We start from the raw sequence: 19,101 nt of genomic DNA, 5'->3' as shown, positions 1-19,101 counted from the left end.
ATGATCTATTCTCTCCACACAAATTATCTCATACATAATCAGAAGATATACTGACTGATGCAGCAACTCACCGCTGGACCTGGCAGGCCGGGCATGCCTCGCTCTCCACGTTGCCCAGGCATGCCGACAATTCCTCTTTGCCCAGTAGTTCCAGCTGGACCAGGAGGACCATCTGGACCCTAATGTTGAGAATAAACTACAATTAAAAATTCTCCAGGGTAAAACTATATCCAAGAATTTTACAGTATATTACAGTTTTTTCAGAAATTTCAGTATGAGGAAAAGTCCTCTGGTTCATTGAACCATGATTATGTGTATGCATGGAGCCCTGGTGGTGCAGTGGTTCAGTGTTCAGCTGCTAACCAAAAGGTCTCCAGTTCAAATCCACCAGCTGCTCCTTGGAAACCTATGGGGCAGCTCTACTCTGACCTATAAGGTCACTATGAGTCGGGATCAACTGGATGGCAGTGGGTTGGTTGGTTTGGTTATATACACACATATATACACAAATACATAAACAGAGCCTCTAAGGTTAGTCAAAGGTGAAAGTGGCTTAGCAGTTAGTAAGGAACTTGAAAATTAATGTAAATATTAACTGAATAAAAGAAGTAACTGGAGAAATATTTTTGCTCTTTTGAAGCAGACAAAAAGAAATTTTAAGGAAGTAAGAGAAATCTGAGAAAGTGCAGTGGACTGTATCAGTATCGATATCCTGATGTGAGAGTGTACAATATTTTTGCAAGATGTTATTATTACCCAGGAAAACTGGGTCAAGTGTACACAGGGTCCTTTTGTATTATTTCATATGACTGCATTTAAATGTACAATCATCTCAAAATAAAAAAGTTAAAAAATAAAGTAAAGAAATAGTGAATTACCTAAACAGATTAATGTTTAGAGGCATTTGGATAATAAATAAGATAATGTTTTTTAATTAAATGTTCATACAGAACAGATATTTGAAGAAAACTGATTCTTTTTTAGTTTTTGAACACCATCTTCATTACTGCTATATTTTTATTATATGTATACATATTTTTTTTTCTAGAGGAGAGAATGAAAATTAAAAACCTGTGGCACATAAAGCACTAAGGATTTATGAGCACGCCCAGTGTGATGTTTAGACAGTTTCTTTGAGGCAGTGACTATTATGGGTATCTATCTGTAAATATCTCAAGTAGGGGTGGTCTAGAATAGAGATGCTAAACTTACAGACTGCCCATCTTCTCCTGGGTCCCCTTTGTCTCCTGGGCCACCCGGGGGTCCAGCTGGTCCTCGATCTCCCACTCGCCCATGAGAACCAGGGTCCCCACGAAGACCTGGAGGTCCCTCTTTCCCAGGGTCCCCCAAGGGCCCTGCAGGTCCTGGAGCTCCCTAGTGCAACACAGAATGAAACACCCGGGAGAGTAAAGTGGATGCCAAGCCAAGTAAGAGGAACTGTAGTAACGTCTCAGTGTCTGACCCAGATGCCTGTTAGTTAATCAGTCATTCAGTATATGCAAACAAAGCACAACAAAAACAGCCTTCGATTAATTCCTCAGGAGAAAATCTACATATCACTTTCAGACAATTCGCTCTGAGCTGTTATTTAAGAGTGATGAAATGAACTTAAATTTTCAACTTCTTTAAGGCTCTGCTCCAACAATGAATATAAATACGATATTTTATTCTGTCTGACCTTATCTTAGAATGAATGAATGATGTTTATTAAAGAAAGTTTCAAAGATACTTCCTAACAGAAGGGAATGAGTCTTAGCACCCAATACTGTTAGTATTTAGTACCTCAGTGGAATAATATTCAAACATTGGGGCTAAAAAGGACTTGCAAATAAGCTCCTCCAAAAAATACTGGATTATTAAATCTAAATTTGCTTTGACAAAATACTGGTATAATTATTGACAAAAGAGTTATCAACATAGGAAAATAAACAAGGTATAAAAGAATAAATAATAGCTCAATTAAATATACACATACATACACCTATATATACATACATGTATGTATCTATATGTATATAGAGACACATACATATATATGTGCAATTAGTCCATTATCAATGATTTGAATTACTCTATTGACTTACAGTAGGTCCTGGAGGTCCAACTCTACCAGCAGAACCAGGAAACCCTGTAGCACCCTAGAAATACAATGCCATTTAAGCAAATTTTTAAATTATATTAATTAGTTACATTTACTTGCCTGCAATCTATTTTTTCACAGGGAGACTTAGGCCTTTAGATGCCCTTCCATGTTATGACCAATTTTTTTTTTCTTGATATAATGTGTCATATGTTTTTGAGAACGATCCTGGATTAATTAGTAGGAAGAGTGTTATTTTTCTTTTTCCAGTTTTCATTTATCCTGAACCTTCTCAACTAGGGCTAAAATCACATTAATATTTTATGTAACAGAATTATACAATGTGCTTTCACATTATTCATTTTTGCCGTATATAGGTAATATTTATTTTTCACATGAATCAGCTGGATCTCCAAGGTAACAAAACTGATTTTAATCCAGATATCTAAGAGTTCTTTCCATTACAGTATAGTTAATACAAGTAAATTTTTACTGTTACAGCGTCATATTAAAATTGAAAGTGGCTCACAAAGCACTACATGTCTATGATTAGCTGGTCATAACTCCTAGAGTTACCAATCAACTTACAGGTGGACCCTGAGTTCCTCGGCCACCCTTTAGTCCAGGTACCCCATTAGGACCCTAAATAGAAAGAAAAACAAAACAGCACTTCTGTAATTAGAAAATAATGGGTTAACACAAGCCCCAACTTTGTGCATTAGACTCAAATTATGTCTTTTTTCCCCCCCTTAAACTTACATGTGGGCCAGGGGATCCTGCAAGACCTTGTGGTCCAGGAGAGCCGGCATCTCCCTTCTGTCCTGGCTCTCCAGGCTCACCTTTCACACCAGGCTGCCCATCAGGACCCTATATGCAATTGTGTAAATGAGCGATTGATTGTAAGACTTATAGGCAAATTATTTCACACTAATTATTGCTATCATATCATTTATTGTAAAATGGTCCTTTGTAATTAAAAGAAAAATCCACCCTAATGAGGTCTTTGAAGACAGCATGAAAAAATAAACTATCCCACCACATTTTTATCGTAATAAGTATGTAAACCCAAATAGTACAAACTCATCAATTCTAGTGCTAATCTAGGAAAAAGTGTATTGAAAATTATATTGCCTACAAAACTATAAACTTTCTAGAATCCTTCATGTACCTTCAAAACAGAACAGTGATAATTAATTAAACTCAATGCTATAACAAGAGGAGTGTTCATTTACAAATTGAGGATATTTGAAAATTGTACCTGGGGTCCAGCAAAACCAACAGCCCCTGTTGGGCCATTTTCACCACGAGAACCCTGAGAAGACAAAGATTACTTTAGCTTCCACACATTATTCTAAAGAGGAACAGTACTTAAAATTACAACTATATAAATGTGACATGGTTTAAAATGTGTATAAAAAAAAAAATAGAGATATATTAGAGATATTGCTTGAGGGAGACTTTCACAGGTGATATAGAGATATGGGTCATAGAATAAAATTTTCAAGGTCAAGTTTTCAAAGATGCTTCCTACCTATACTTAATAGATTGTGTAGAAATAACACACTGATAATTTTCGAGTTAATTAAAAGTTGAAAACCAGGAAGCTATAAATAGCCTAAACAAACAGGTATGGTTTTATATAAATATCAAGACAAATGGTGAAATGTTTTACTACTCAGTCTTACACTAAAAAACATGAAAATACTGTCACTTACAGGATTGCCACGGGAGCCTGGAGGACCAACTAAACCTCGAGGACCAGGTTCACCCTAGAAAGAAGATTTTAAATGTTTATTGTCCAAGGCAATGCCAAAACAAAACAAAATTATAGGACGTTGGGCATATGTGTGGGAAAATGAGAGGGGAAAGAATTGATGATAACGCAGCATGGCTATCATATTTTATGGAAGAGAAAACTTTGTGAAAGAGCCAAAATTCATGTCAATAATTTTAGGTCTACAAAATAATAACTTGTGACATTACCTTTTCTCCAGTGGGACCAGCAGGGCCCGGAGGGCCCAAGGGACCAGGAAGACCCTGTCAATTAACAGAACACAGAAATGTTGAAGAAAATTCAGCACAGACACCCCCCTGTTAAACAAACAAAAAAGAAGTAACTATTTTGTTACAGCTTGGTTGTTTTTGTAAAAACACTATCTACAACGAGCAATATAATCTCTACATATTCTCAAGATTTTTCTATCTAGTCTAACATGATTTCCATTAAATTTTCTCCACAGAACTTTAATTTTTTTTCAATCCAAATCAACTCATCAATACAAAAGACATTCTTTGAACATTAGATCTAAATTAATGGTATTCCTCAACAATGTCCATAGTTCCTGGGTCTATTTAATTTTTCTAATATCTATTTTGAAAAATTGAGTATAGATTGAATAGAGGCTTTTCTTCTTGTGTGTAGAATACTACATTTTAAAATTATAATATAATAGCATAATATTGCTTCTTTTCAGTGAAAATGCAAAATTTTATGAAAGCATTAAGTTATGTACATTATTCTGAGATGAAAAGGAGTGTTCTTTACATTCTTCTGAGATGAAAAGGAGTGTTCTTTACACTCAGATTGTAAGAGAGCTGCCACATGAGGATGCCACCTGGCTCATCTTGACACAAGGTCAAAATCTTTAAAAGCTGTAGTATATTGGAGTCTTTTCTAAAACAAATTGTCTGACATTTGTGTATGGCCTATTCAGGTACAGCCCAGATATCCTTTTGTCATTTAATTTCTGAACGTTTTACTGAAGAAACTTAAGCAACAAAAATGACTTTTTAATTTTATATTTTTGACAAGAACATGAAAAACCTGTGCTGTTATATTCTCTGGATCTATAATAGAACAGTATTCTTCCAACAATTTACCTAACTTACTTCCTTAAAGGACAAGATTAAATATAAAGACCACTTCATTACTTACATCCACATTTTTTTCATACAAAAGAAATGTGTTATTCATTTTTTTTTCTTTACTACGATTTTACAGTAAATGTTTTAATCTGCTTCTTTGTTAAAATAATGCACTGCTCTCACTAAATAAAAAACAGTGTAAGTTCTGGCCCCATTATATTGCATTTTTAAAGTTAGATGATAGGAACTATAAAGATGTATGTCAGATTTCACATTAAAATGAACCCTCAATGTATGACTCCTTCAAACAGTATCACATGCTTACTACACATTCCAGACTATTCATGATATATACAATAATACACTAGATTTACTTAGACTGCTTTTGAAAAATTATATCAAATATTAGATTTAATTAAAAGGCAAGAGATAGCGCACGTTCACAGTTGGGTGAATTAAACATTTCACCTTTAATGAGCTTTTCAGAAAAAGAAAAAATAGATAATTACAACCTAGCTAAAAACTTTTTAGCATTCTAGTTTCTTTTCTTCATCAAAAGCTAATGTAACCAATGTCTTAACAGTGGCACAATGTGTAAAACCAATATTAATAGTGATCTCTTTTTGATGGTATAACTGCTATTTTCAGGGCCCAACATGATAACTAACAGCAAAGCATGTCATACTGAAACAGAAATTACTTGTCAAATATCAGAAACTATTCCAGGAAGTAGTGTATGTCTGAGTCACTGTAGCTAACTGGGTTTCCATGAGGGCATCATTCATGTCTGAAAATATACTGTCCTTCTAGTCAGATTCCCCTCGGTATTACAAATGTACCCTATTTTTGAGGACCTAAAGCTTGTTCAATGTCAGTTTCTGATATGACATGAAACAATATTTTGGGGTCAACCATCCTTCTTGACATTTGACTTACTCAGTCTCTTTATTGATGAAAGCACTAACCATGATTCATTGTGTAGTAATTTTCTCACTCTACATCCAAGATATTGAGAAACGTTTATCACAACATTGGCTCCTACACAAAACTCTACTTGCCTGCACTGGAATGAGGTTTGGGCCAGCTTATTATTAGATCAGCATTTTAAGAGAAATAAACTTTGCACATAAAATGATAGAGAATGATAAGGAGGGTTTCCATCCCTTGAAGCGTTAATCACACAGACACAATAAAAAGGTGTTTTATTTCAGTCTCTCAAAAATGACTACTTTTTGACTTGCTTTAGTTTGGAGAAGCTCTGGTAGTGCAGAGGTTAAAGCACTCAGCTGCCAACCGCAAGGTCAGTGGTTCAAACTCATCAGACACTCCGTGGGAGAAAGATGTGGCAAATCTACCTGCACAAAGATTAACAGCCTTGGAAACCCTATGGGGCAGGTCTACCCTGTCCTATAGGGTCGCTGTAAGTCAGAATCAACTCAATTGCAATGGGAATGGGTTTAGTTCAGAGTAAGCAAAATTAGTATCCATGGTTGATCAACATCAAAACTCAAATTTCATCCTTCTCCAAGTCCTGACTGCCAAGGAAACATGATCAACTTTTTTTGTGAAAGTTCAGGCAAATTCACATGGTAATGGTAATGCTGATTTCTAGCCCAGCTAGGAAAAGGACTGCTTTTACTTACTCTTGCTCCATCATTTCCAGCTGTGCCTTCAGCACCTTTCTCTCCTACGCCACCCTGGGAAAACACACAAATATAATTTATTTATTTATTGTATCTTTCTCACACTTGCATGGAAGCTTCATGAGAGCAGGGGTTTATCTGTCCTGTTTATATTTGTGTCCTCTAGAGCCTAAAATGGTGCCTGGCACTGCACATTTTCTCAATAAATACACATATTGAATGAATGAATGAGTAAATTAATGACTTGTGACTCAAGATGGTAGAAAGTTAAAGCACCCCCAGAAAATCATAACCAATAGAAAGTCAAAATGGATGAATTAAAAGAACAAGACTTACTCTGTCACCCTTGGGCCCAGGAGTTCCTGCAATTCCTCTTTCTCCAGGCATACCCTGAAGACCTGGTGGGCCTGTATCTCCAGGTGTCCCAGTTGGGCCTGGACTTCCCTAAAATGAACAAACAATGAATGACCGCATCAATATATTAAGACTGAATTACACGAAATTTCTGTTTTGGAAGTCAAAAACAGTTGAATGTCAGCAATTTCATATAGTTTAACTCAGTGTTTACACTTTTTATTTGGGAAAATTGTCTTGTCTGAGTTGATTTTTTGAAATAAGAAAATAATACTTTGCCATTTTGATTGTTGTTTTATGTTTTCAACTTGTATCTTTCGAGAAAATTGACTATCAGTTCAAATAAAAATAGTATAATTGCCTTTTTTGGCCATGTTATAGGCATTGTAATAAAGAGGACATTGCATTACATTTAGAGAAATATTCAACTCTCTGTCTAGTAAGCCTGTGACATTAAGCTGTATTGAGAATCATTCAGTCATTACATTGCATATCTTATTCAATCACTCTGGACCCTGAAGACATAACAAGGGACCTCTTGTTACACAACCATGAAAAATTGTACTTCAGTTGTTTATACACAAATTATCCATATTATCTTTTACCAATCACAAAATGACACCCCAACAGAAAGGATGATTTTTGCTTTATAATGCATTGTATTTTCAGATTTCTAAAACTATATACTTTTGTATATTTTGTAAGCAGATTTGTGAAAAATGGGAAAAGGAAAATGGAGAATATGATTAAGAATACATCCCAATAAATTCTGCAATTTTTAAATTTCTCAACTCTGTTTATTAAGGGAGACTATTAATAATTTTTTATAAATAAATATTAGGAACAGGTTTGTGTATGAGAATGTATGATTATGTGTATTAGACCATAAGTTTCATCATAAAAGTCTTCTTTTCAGCTGATTCTTTAGTGCCAAGAAAAAGGCTAATAAGTACTGACTAAATATTTGTTGAAGGAGAAAATGATATAATCAAATTATCTTGCAAAAACAAGAGAAATACATTCTAGGACCATTGTGTGTTTATTGAGGTGTAATATTAGATAGAACGTGTTAAAAGAACTAGATCAGTACTGTACTTACTTTTGGACCATCAGGACCATGCCCTCCAGCCATTCCTTTCTCACCAGGGAGTCCAGTTATTCCTGGTTCTCCTCTTTCCCCGGGATTTCCACGTTCTCCCTAACAGAAAATTGGAATATCAAGTCATTGCAGTGTTTGATCTATCAATGGGTCAAAATGTCTCTGGTAATCTTTAAAATGGCTGCTACTGAAGAAAAATTTAGAAATGAACAGCTATTAAGTCTCAATTTTCTAATTTAGTGATAAGAAATAATATTGAAGGAAGGATATGCTAGTTTCACAGGACAAAATATTTATCAGAAAATCTATTTTAATCCAGTAAAAAAAACTTAATGTTTAAAATAAAACCACTTTAAGATAACACCAAGGTCACACGACAACTAAGAGCCCAAGAGACAGAAAGGGCCACATGAACTAGAGACCTACATCATCCTGAGACCAGAAGAACTAGTTGGTGCCCGGCCACAATCGATGACTGCCCTCACAGGGAGCACAACAGAGAACCCCTGAGGGAGCAGGAGATCAGTGGGATGCAGACCCCAAATTCTCATAAAAAGACCATACTTAATGGTCTGACTGAGACTAGAGAAATCCTGGCGGACAGGGTCACCAGACCTTCTGTTGGCACAGGACAGGAACCATCCCCGAAGACAAGTCATCAGACATGAAAGGAACTGGACAGTGGGTGGGAAAGAGATGCTGATGAAGAGTGAGCTAATTATATCAGGTGGACACTTGAGATTGTGTTGGCATCTCATGCCTGGAGGGGGGATGGGAGGATAGAGAGAGTGGGAAGCTGGCAAAATTGTCACGAAAGGAGAGACTGGAAGGGCTGACTCATTAGGGGGAGAGCAAGTGGGAGTACGGAGTAAGATGTATGTAAACTTATATGTGACAGACTGACTTGATTTGTAAACGTTCACTTGAAGCTCAATAAAAGTTAAAAAAAAAAAAAAAGATATATTTAAATTGACACCAGTAGTAAAGTTAATTTACAAAGAAGGAAATACTTACCCTAGGTCCTAATGGGCCAACTGCTCCGGGATCTCCAGGAACACCCTATAAAATAAATTTTTAAAAATTGAAAGAAAAGCTTTGAGATAGCTCTTAGGTATTTATTAGAAAACTTTCCAGATCATACACCTAATTTCTTTTAATATGCCATTGGAAGGTTACGTAAATCCACAATATTGAAGAAAAATATGTATGCTTTTGTATATGAGGGAATATCTCCTATGTTAGGTGAAAATATTTTTCCAGGAAAAGATTCTATTATGCCTGAATTTTTGAATTTTCACACTGAGAACATGCAAAATATTATCTCCCAAAGAGAGTCCATCAGTTTTTTAGAGAAAACAAAACAGATGTTAAATGCTGTTTATTCCCTATTGGAACAAGGAAAGATTTAAATACAGAAAACTGATATAAAAAGCCCCTGATTAAGAGCTGATCTTTTAATAGAACCAATTCAATTCTATTCAATTTAGGAAATGTTTTTTGAACATATAATATGAACAAAGCACTCTACTAAGAATTGTGGATTCAAACTAGCCCAGTCAAGACTACATTAAAAGATTCAATTTGTTCTTAACCAAAGGAAGTCATTTCAAAACTTCTTTCTCTGATAAAGATAATAACCTTATCAATTTGTCCTCACTGTGCCATGATCTTCCTAAAATCCATATCAAATCACATGACTTCCTACTTTAAAGCCCTTCAACTGCTTTTCATTATTCTAATGCTGAAGAACAAATTTGATCCAAAAGAAGATCCTCCATCATTGCACCCCTGATCACCCCTCCAGCCTCACCTTTACCCTTCTCAACTTGTACTCCACACTCCTGACATACTGAACTACTTTCATTGCCTTAAATTCATCAGCAAGCCTTTCGACCTTAGCACCTGCTGGTTCCATTTCTTACCTTACCTCCACTATCCCACTAGCATTTATCCTTCAGATCTCATGATACATATAACTTTGCCTGAGAAGCTTTCCTAACCCCCCAGATCTAAATTAGGTACCTCTTCTCTGTTTTTATACACATAGTGCCTTCCCATCATAGAATTCAGAACATACTACTGTCTTATCATACCCTCTGTCTCCTACTATACTGTAATCTAAGGCCAAGGACCATATCTATCTTGTTCAGCTGGGAAAGGCCAGTGCCTAGTAGAGCCAAACACATGGAGTGGTCAGCAAATATGTGTTGAATGCTTATATGAATAAATGAATCACTCAAAGAAAAATAAATCAAATAAACCTATTTGCCAGTAAAATCACACCAATAAAATGGTTAATATCTGTTCATAATTATTTACAATGCCTCCAGTAAAATTCTATAATTATGGTATAATAAATTGAGGAATTAAGAACACGATCTTGAGAAACAGACAACCTGAGTTCAATTCCTATCAGCTGTGTGACTTTGGGAGCATTACATAACCTCTGTGTGCCTCATTTTTCTCATCTGTAAAATAGATGAAATTATAATACCTAGTAGATAAGGTTGTTTGAAGATCAAAAGAGAAATTATATGCAAAGCAAGCAAAAACATAACCTTGTACACAAGTGTTATTATAAGCCAGGGATTTTTAGTATTGCTATTATTAAAATTTAAAGTTCTACCTGATCTCCTGGCTTTCCACCTTCCCCGGGAGGCCCTGGAGGACCAGGAAGTCCCTAAAACAAAAGTAAGGAAATAAAATGCTGAGCCTGTGAAACTTAACAGGCAATCAGTGTTAACAGTTCACTTTTACAATTCATGGAGACTCCATGACTATGTTTTCAAGAAAAAGAAATTGTTCAGACACAAGTTAAATCAAGACAGAATAAGAAAGCTACCATATTTTTCACAAATAATGCACCTATGTAAATAAAATTCCCACACATATAATGTGCATAGCTCGTCTAAGAAAATAATGCATGAAGGGGTTGTACAGTTGGCAAAAAGCCTATAATGTGTGCTTTATTTGGGTAAAAATACAGTACATCTTCTAACACAACACTCCAGCTGGTCAGTTTATATGGTTAGGTTTTCATTTGCACACCACTTAGCAAAAAGTGATAAAAATATAACAGGCAGCTCTTCATATTTGTAGAGCTTTATGGGTCTGAGAGTAAAATTTGGGGCTGCTAGAATATTATTAAAAATCAGTCTGGGAGGTTTTTTTTTCCAAATTATGATTATCCATGTTATTAAATAATCCACCATATTTAGACAAGCCAAGCAAATTTGTCCAATAAAAAATTTTAGACACTGCCAATAAAACTAGATAAGTATTAAAAAATAGTTTAATAAATCTTGTTGAGATATCAAAAACATTTTATTATTTTTCATTTGTTAATAGTTTTGGGTTTCAGTCAGTTTTTCATGAGAAGTCTGTTAGTACTCTGAACAAAAATGCCTGATTTTATCCAAATGTTCATTCTATTCACCAAAAAAGTGATTTTTTTAATTGTAGAATTTTACATCATTCAGCCACAACTTTTAAAAATTTTAAAATGCATTTAAGTTAATGGAAGAAGAAACAGAAAACTGAATTAGTGCATACCTGAAAGCCAGTGGGGCCTGGAGGTCCCTGTTCTCCTCTTTCCCCAGCTAGACCCTAGGTCCAGAATGAAAGAAAATCATGAATATAGCTAGATCGTTATGCCTGCATCCCTCTGTGTTTATGTGACCCACTAGAACCATTGATATTTCTTTGAATTTCTTCTAATCACATGTTTTTCAGTTTAGCCAGATAATAAACTAGGATTAAAAGCCATGTAATGGTGATGTTTGAAATCTCTCCTGGTAAGAAATCTTTTCTAAAGCCAGTAAAAAGACTGATTACATGCATTTATTTTTTTATCCAAACATGAAATAACTGGAGTTAAACATAAAATTATAGAAAAACTGGAGAAAATGGATGTAGAAAATCCATTATTTTCTTATATTTAATCTGAGAGAATAATACTGCCATTGTAGTTTATTTCCAAGTGCCATAAGATTTAGTAATCAACTCTTCAAAACTAGCATATCTAAAGAAAGCGGAGCTAACATTTTAGAAAGATATTTATTGTCCCATGCCATAACAAATACATATTCCAAAAAATATTTCTGATAAACAAATCATTCTGAAATCCTAGACAAAAACATAGCCCAAAGGATAAATATATCCCTTTTCATCCATCTAAAACAAAAATTTTAATAAATTTCTATGAGACACCTTATTAGAAGAAGGTAGATTAAAATTAACTATTTTAAATAAGATACTTTACAAAATTTTTATCGGTCAAACACTATTTTCATTATTTAATATATTCTTCATCCATAACTCTAAAAACAAAACCTTTGCCATCAGACTTTTAAAGATGTTTAAAATGAAAGACCAAAGGCAGAAGATAAGATAGAAACAATATAATTGATTTTATCTTGTACTTTCTTAAGTATTCACTTCCCCTGAGGCTTATTCTTGGACAAATAATGAAATCTTGAACAAACCAAAAACACAAACCAAACCCATTGCTGTCGAGTCAGTTCTGACTCATAGCAACAAACATCATTGAAAAATGCAATGTAAATATATTTTCACTAAAATATCACATACCGGGGGACCCACAGGACCAGAAGGACCAACTTCACCATCTTTTCCAGGAGCTCCCTGTATCACACAGAGATATTTGTGAAGCGAGGCCATAAAAATTTGGATAGTTTATATATAGTTACATAGTTTTATATATTAAAAAAAAAACCCAGTGCCGTTGAGTTGATTCCGACTCATAGTGACCCTATAAGACAGAGTAGAACTGTCCCATGGAGTTTCCAAGGAGCGCCTGGTGGATTCGAACTGCTGACCCTTTGGTTAGCAGCTGTAGCACTTAACCACTATGCCACCAGGGTTTCCATAGTTTTATATGGTTATATATATATATACATATATATATGTATGTATGTATGTGCATATATATCTATAGTTCATTTTGTTTTTTTTATAGCAGAAAATAGATACTTACCCTCTGCCCTGGAACTCCAGCATTTCCTGCTTCTCCAGGTTTTCCAAGGTCACCCTAAAGAATAAATAGAAGTTATTTTAAAATTTAATAAAACTTGCCCATAATGTGCCTGCTCCAAATGAGGAGTATGATGAGATGGCAAACATATTATACAATGTACTCACACTGCTACCTTTGGGGCCTGGAAGACCCATACTCCCAGGCTGCCCTCTGATTCCTATGGAGCCTGGAGGACCTGGACGGCCATCTTCCCCTGGAGCACCCTGTAGAATTTACAGAAGCAATTCAAGTTTCACATAAAAACCAAAAAAACCAAACCCGTTGCCATCAAGTTGATTCCGACTCACAGTGACCCTATAGGACAGAGTAAAACTGCCCTATAGGGTTTCCAAGGAGCAGCTGGTGGAATTGATTTAACTGCCCACCTTTTGGTTAGCAGCAGTTCTCTTAGCCATTGTGCCACAGGGCTCCAGTAAGTCCTATCTAAATACTGCATTACCCAAATTGTTACCTGCCTTTATTTACTATAAAAGTTACACAAGCTTCAAAATATCCTATGTTTTTGTCTTAGTGAGTTAGAACAGTTGAGTATTTTTTTTAAACTGCTGAATATTTTGAATATTTAAAACAGGCCATATCTTCACTTCTCCTTACAGGTAATGACAACTCAGGACTTCTATTTCACATTTACAATATAAAGGAAGAGAACAGAATACATAAGCTGTCAAATTTCATACCTACTTATCTATTAAATGCATAAAATTGGAATGAAATCATGAAATGAGAATGTTGCTAATAAACAAATTTCACCAATATGGAAAGAATACATCATTTCAACATTTTTACTGACATCAGGGAAGCAATTTCAATCTCAAACATTTATCTCAACGAAATCCGATTAACTTTCTGGTCACTTTGAAAATATGCAGATCCTAAGAATTTACTTCAGACAGTCATGTTAAACATGCAAACACGATCAGCATTCATGTGATCACATTAACCCCAAATAAATGTTTTATCATTTGAGTTGCATGTCTATTGAGAAGTGTTGATGACTGTGGAGTTTTGTTTAAGTTACTCACCAGAGGTCCAAGTTTTCCTTCAGGACCTTGAACACCAGGATTTCCCGTCAGACCCTGAAAATGTAAGCTGTTGTCAGTTTATTGCTGATATGCAACTGAAGTAAAAATTCTAAAGAGTCAAAATAACATTGTATTAAAAAGACCAGTTCCACTTTGCAATGCTCACTGTTACTGGTCTTAGTCTCCACTACACAAATTCACTGGACAATCACAGGCCACGCCCAACCTGGCTTCAGAAGGATACCTACTGCAGTCAAATTAATTCCAACTCATAGTGATTCGATTTCCAAGCCTGTAACTTTTATGGAAGCATATTGTCACATCTTTCTCCCACAGAGCAGCTGGTGGGTTTGAATCACTGACCTTTTAGACAGAAAACACAGCAGGCCTGCAGGGCAGCCCCCAGTGGACTCTGCAATGGGAGGAGTCATCACAGGACAGCCCTCCAGGAGCCACCTTTAAGTCACTAATGGGACAGGTCAGATGTACGGGAATGAGATCGGTGGTGGGTGCAGAAGTCACATTGGCTTAGAAATCTCATGTAATCAATATCTTCTAGCAGCCCAGAGGACACAGTCCTGATCCCAGCCAGTAGAACAGACCCATACAAGATATTCCAAACTCAGAAAACATCCTGGATCCTCCTGACCTCAAAAAACTCAAAGCTATGACTTTCCACCAGATATTCGTAGTTCACTCATAGTCTTCCAAGTTCAGATATAGTCTAAATCAGGGCCCATCTTCACTAAAGACTATGTTAACCAATACTTTAGTCGTCATTTCACCTTTATCAGGTGTCAAGTAAAGAATATCTAGGCAAAGGTGAACCCAAGGCTGGTTTTCCAAGTACAAGGAGCAAAGGATACGGTAAACTTTTACTCATACATTTAATGCACAAGAAAGATTAAAGAATTTATGTTGAACCAAATGTATCTTTCTACCCAACAACTTTAAGGAGCATTGTTGGAAGCTGCATGTAAGGGCAATTCCACAGTCCAAATGAATTTTCAGTGAAATTTGTTAAAATTAATTTCCTAATGTTATTATATACTCTCCCTGCCAAAAGTCAAAAATGTGGGTTGTTAATAAAAAAAGAAAAATTATAAAACCTGGCAAAGGGCATTTTTTTAATATCACATGGTAAATCTATTAATGCATACTCCTTTTGACAAAAGGGAGACTAGAAATCGCTGATTATTAGTTTTCTATACATGATAAAGATAACAAACCAGTATTTAAAAATAATGGATTAGGGTCAAAACTGTATAAACACAATTTAAAAGTTGTGAAAGCAATTTAAATAAAATCTTTTTCAAAGAATGCATTGCAATATTTCTCCTGGGTTGTTGTAGCAAACAACTGCTGTGTTCTTACCCGAGCACCTGGCAGCCCAGGTTCACCTGGACGTCCTGGGTCCCCCTGACCTCCTTTGGGTCCTGAAGAGCCTACAGGACCCCTCTCTCCTTGAGCTCCCTGTTCCAAAGCAAGAAGGAACTTGTCAGGAAAAAAAAAAAAGTGTGCAGGGAAATAAACGTATGCACATATATTTCTTATTGAAAGTTTAAGGCATTAATCTAACAGACAACAGTGTGTCAGATAGCTAATGAAAGATTTCATTGTAAACAATGTCACTTCACACTTTGATCTAAATTGAAATTCCGGTAGAATAGTGTTTTTTTTTGTCATTAACGATTGAAAGTTGTCATTAGTACCTCATTCCAATAATTAAGATTAAAAATATACATATATGTCAGCTAAAGAAAAGACTTTTTCATTTTCTTTCTTCCTTCTTTTTTTTGTCCAGGAAGTTCCCTGAAAAGCCTGAAAAGTTCCATATTCCTCCAACCATCATCCTTCCACCCATACCTCTAAAACAGAGTAATTATGCAACAAGGGTTTGGAGTTAGGCCTTTCTCCCGGGTTCTTGTTTCTGGATTTGGACCCACGTTGACCAGAACTAGATAACCACATTGGAAAACAGTCCCTGTTCCTACCCAAGATTGCCCATTTGAGTATCAACATTGATGGAGTAACTTCACCTTTGGTCCAGGTAAACCATCAGAGCCTGGAAAACCACGATTGCCAGGAGCACCCTACAAATGACCAAAATTGATGTTGGTGTTTTTATAATGAGTAATTTTTATTTTTTAGTACTATAAAACTTCAGAAGCCAAGATCCAGTCAACCTGGTGAGATATATATATATATATATATATATATATATATGAAAACACTGACCACACAGAATAAATTTTAAACGTTGAAGAAGTAAGTGCTGATCAAAATAATTGTTCAAATCAAGAGTTATTGTAACAATTCATTGTAATACTAAATATTGAGAAACACTGACATCTCGATGAGAGGCAAAAGGGTGATACATTACACAGGAATCAAAATGTCAATAATAACATGCATTGGTATTGTTTTGTATGAAAGTCCTTTGTATTATCTGAAGCTTTATACAAACATACGGTGAGATTATTGTTGTCCCTTTCAAACTTGTTTCATATTCCAGTGACAGTAAAACGCTCTTCAGCCTTTTTAAAATCACCAAGACCTTTTTAGTCTGCTGGCTTTGCATTTGCAGTTTCCTCTTCTGAGAATGCTCTTTCTCCCAGGTTTTCTGGGTCCATTCGCATCCGCAGGTCACAGTTGAGATGCCACTTCCCCAGAGAACTGTATTTCCTAACCACCTAACCTAATGTGGCACTACTGTCATATACCCATAGTTACTCTCTGTCACTTCACCCTGTTATTTCATGAGTGTTTATAGTAGTTATTAAAGTTGTAAAATTTATTTTATTTTTGTTTACCTATTGACTTGTTTATTGTCCACCTCACCCCTGAAAGGTAAGCACCATGGGGGCTGAGACCAGAGCCACCTGATTCATTGTTGTATCTCTAGCATCAATATATCAACTGGCATAACATAGTTATTCCACAAGTAGTAGTTGAATAAATAAACAAATGAAGAAATACTAAACAATTGGCTCCTTTCACTCAGATAACCTTACTGAACTGTGCAGTGCACCTGTAAGCATTTCTCTTCATGTTCTAGTTTTCCATACTATCCCAAAATGGCCTTGTGTAATTAATTTCCCCATGACCATAGAATTTATTTCATTATTCAAATCTTACCCTTTCTCCCACTGTGCCTGGAGGACCAACTGTTCCTGGATCACCTCGGGGACCCCTTTTGCCTTCTTCACCAGGTGGGCCAATTGGACCTTGAATACCATGTGGCCCCTATTGAAAACAGGGGGACATCATCAGAAAAAAAATCACACAAGTGATTTAATTCTGGGAGACTCACTTAATAAAGTAAATCAAAAATTTTAAACTATAGTTTTATTTTCATCCCAAGGTGCTATAATCCTTACTGTTATTATTTTAAGTGCTGGAACATTTTAAGCTATACCCTTTTTGACAAGATACATGCTGTTCTCATTATCAGAAAAAAACTGAAGCCTTACCGGTTCCCCTTTGGGTCCAGCTTCTCCTTTAAAACCTGGAAATCCTGGGTCACCCTAAAATAAAAACATCAATATTATAAGAACCAGGACATTCAGCCAGTCTAGGCATCACTAAACAATTCCAGCAAATAGGCTTTAAAGCATTCTGCAGCTGAGTCTATTGATTCAGTAGTATAATATAATCATCTTTTTAATTTTTCAAACCTTGTATAATGTGTGTAAATTTTTACAAAATTTAGTATAATTTGGTAACAATCTATTTTATAGTGGCCTTCAAGAGATTTGTTTTTTAAGTCTTAGTTTTTATCCTGCATCCTAGATTAGAATTATTCATTTTACATTCAAATTTGATAATTAAATTTAGAACTAATTATGACAACTTCTCCAGATAAATCTACTTAGGGCTTGTTTTAGGAAATAGACTGGTTCACTAAGAATCAAAATAATTTTATATTTATGTTCTATTTCTTGAGTTTTGCACCTTTAAACAAGGCATTTCATCTTTGGAGTGTTCTGGGGATCTGTGTACGTATGTCTTTAAATACAATTGTAGTTTATGTTCTAGGAACCAAATTGCTAAATTCAGAACATGGTAAAATCAAATGCCACATATCAGTCCCACTCATGTTTTAGTAAATCTTTCAATAGCATTTATTAGCATGACCAAATTACTTGGGACAGAATTCAAACTATTTGTTTAAAGTGGTACTGGAAAAGAGTGTGTTTATTTTTATATATCAAGCTTAAAACATATAAGCACAATATCTCAACGTGTTTATTTCTTATGGGCTTATCACATTATTTTTTCTAATAGCTAATTTCTACCAAACACAGAAACTTGCTCAATATGAACAATATGTTAGAATTACTCAAAACTCTCAATAAATAGTTGTTGAACCCATTTTTAGCCAAATTGCCATTAAAAATCTCGTTAAATCTCCATATTTCCTCACACTAGACTGCAAAATATTTCTACAGCTGTTCATTAACCAACTGCTCATAAAATTCTATGAGGTGGACTGTGAAATGATGATCTTGTTATTTTAAATAAAAGAACATCAAAATTTAGCATAAGGCAGTAATATTCCCCTTAGGATTTAAACATCTACACTGTACATTAATGTTTTAGCTTTCACTTTACAGAGATTCTAATCTTTATTGCCCTCACTTAGATAAGTCACATTGTCTCTATTTCATTACATTATACGCTATTTCTTGGCCATATTACCGGCTGGCCTCGAATTCCTGGAGGTCCAGTGCTACCCTGAGGTCCTGGAGATCCAGGAGGTCCTGCCAAGCCAGGAGGACCAGAGGTACCCGGAGAGCCCTGTCAGACAGCAAGATTGACATGATGAGCAAAGACCTAGGTAGAAGTCTAGAGTGAATACCAAAAGACAATGTCCATTTCTACTTTTTGAATCATAAATGCAGCTACTCACCGTTGGGCCTTTAGCACCAGGAGTACCATCAGTTCCCACTGCACCCTAAAGAAGTACATGAAAACTATAT

At 35.4% G+C, this 19,101-nt stretch overlaps 1 protein-coding gene across 1 annotated transcript in view; it reads right to left on the bottom strand.

Annotated features, from left to right (window-relative positions):
* Positions 1-19,101, bottom strand: part of COL5A2 (collagen type V alpha 2 chain) — a 154,835-nt gene that overhangs the window by 23,691 nt on the left and 112,043 nt on the right. The window contains exons 20-43 of the mRNA XM_003406174.3: positions 19,032-19,076; positions 18,821-18,919; positions 17,593-17,646; positions 17,258-17,365; positions 16,159-16,212; positions 15,494-15,592; positions 14,120-14,173; positions 13,202-13,300; positions 13,038-13,091; positions 12,632-12,685; positions 11,594-11,647; positions 10,668-10,721; positions 9,056-9,100; positions 8,042-8,140; positions 6,925-7,032; positions 6,589-6,642; positions 4,064-4,117; positions 3,796-3,849; positions 3,339-3,392; positions 2,840-2,947; positions 2,669-2,722; positions 2,085-2,138; positions 1,213-1,374; positions 72-179 (exon numbers count right to left, since the gene is read on the bottom strand). Of these exons, the coding sequence (XP_003406222.2) occupies positions 72-179; positions 1,213-1,374; positions 2,085-2,138; positions 2,669-2,722; positions 2,840-2,947; positions 3,339-3,392; positions 3,796-3,849; positions 4,064-4,117; positions 6,589-6,642; positions 6,925-7,032; positions 8,042-8,140; positions 9,056-9,100; positions 10,668-10,721; positions 11,594-11,647; positions 12,632-12,685; positions 13,038-13,091; positions 13,202-13,300; positions 14,120-14,173; positions 15,494-15,592; positions 16,159-16,212; positions 17,258-17,365; positions 17,593-17,646; positions 18,821-18,919; positions 19,032-19,076 (1,782 nt within the window). The remainder of the gene's footprint in view (positions 1-71; positions 180-1,212; positions 1,375-2,084; positions 2,139-2,668; positions 2,723-2,839; positions 2,948-3,338; positions 3,393-3,795; positions 3,850-4,063; positions 4,118-6,588; positions 6,643-6,924; positions 7,033-8,041; positions 8,141-9,055; positions 9,101-10,667; positions 10,722-11,593; positions 11,648-12,631; positions 12,686-13,037; positions 13,092-13,201; positions 13,301-14,119; positions 14,174-15,493; positions 15,593-16,158; positions 16,213-17,257; positions 17,366-17,592; positions 17,647-18,820; positions 18,920-19,031; positions 19,077-19,101) is intronic.

This window comes from Loxodonta africana, chromosome 6, assembly GCF_030014295.1.
Source record: "Loxodonta africana isolate mLoxAfr1 chromosome 6, mLoxAfr1.hap2, whole genome shotgun sequence".
Taxonomy (NCBI): Eukaryota; Metazoa; Chordata; class Mammalia; order Proboscidea; family Elephantidae; genus Loxodonta; species Loxodonta africana.
Note: the sequence above shows the minus strand (reverse complement) of the source record. Positions and strands in the feature narration are given on the sequence as shown.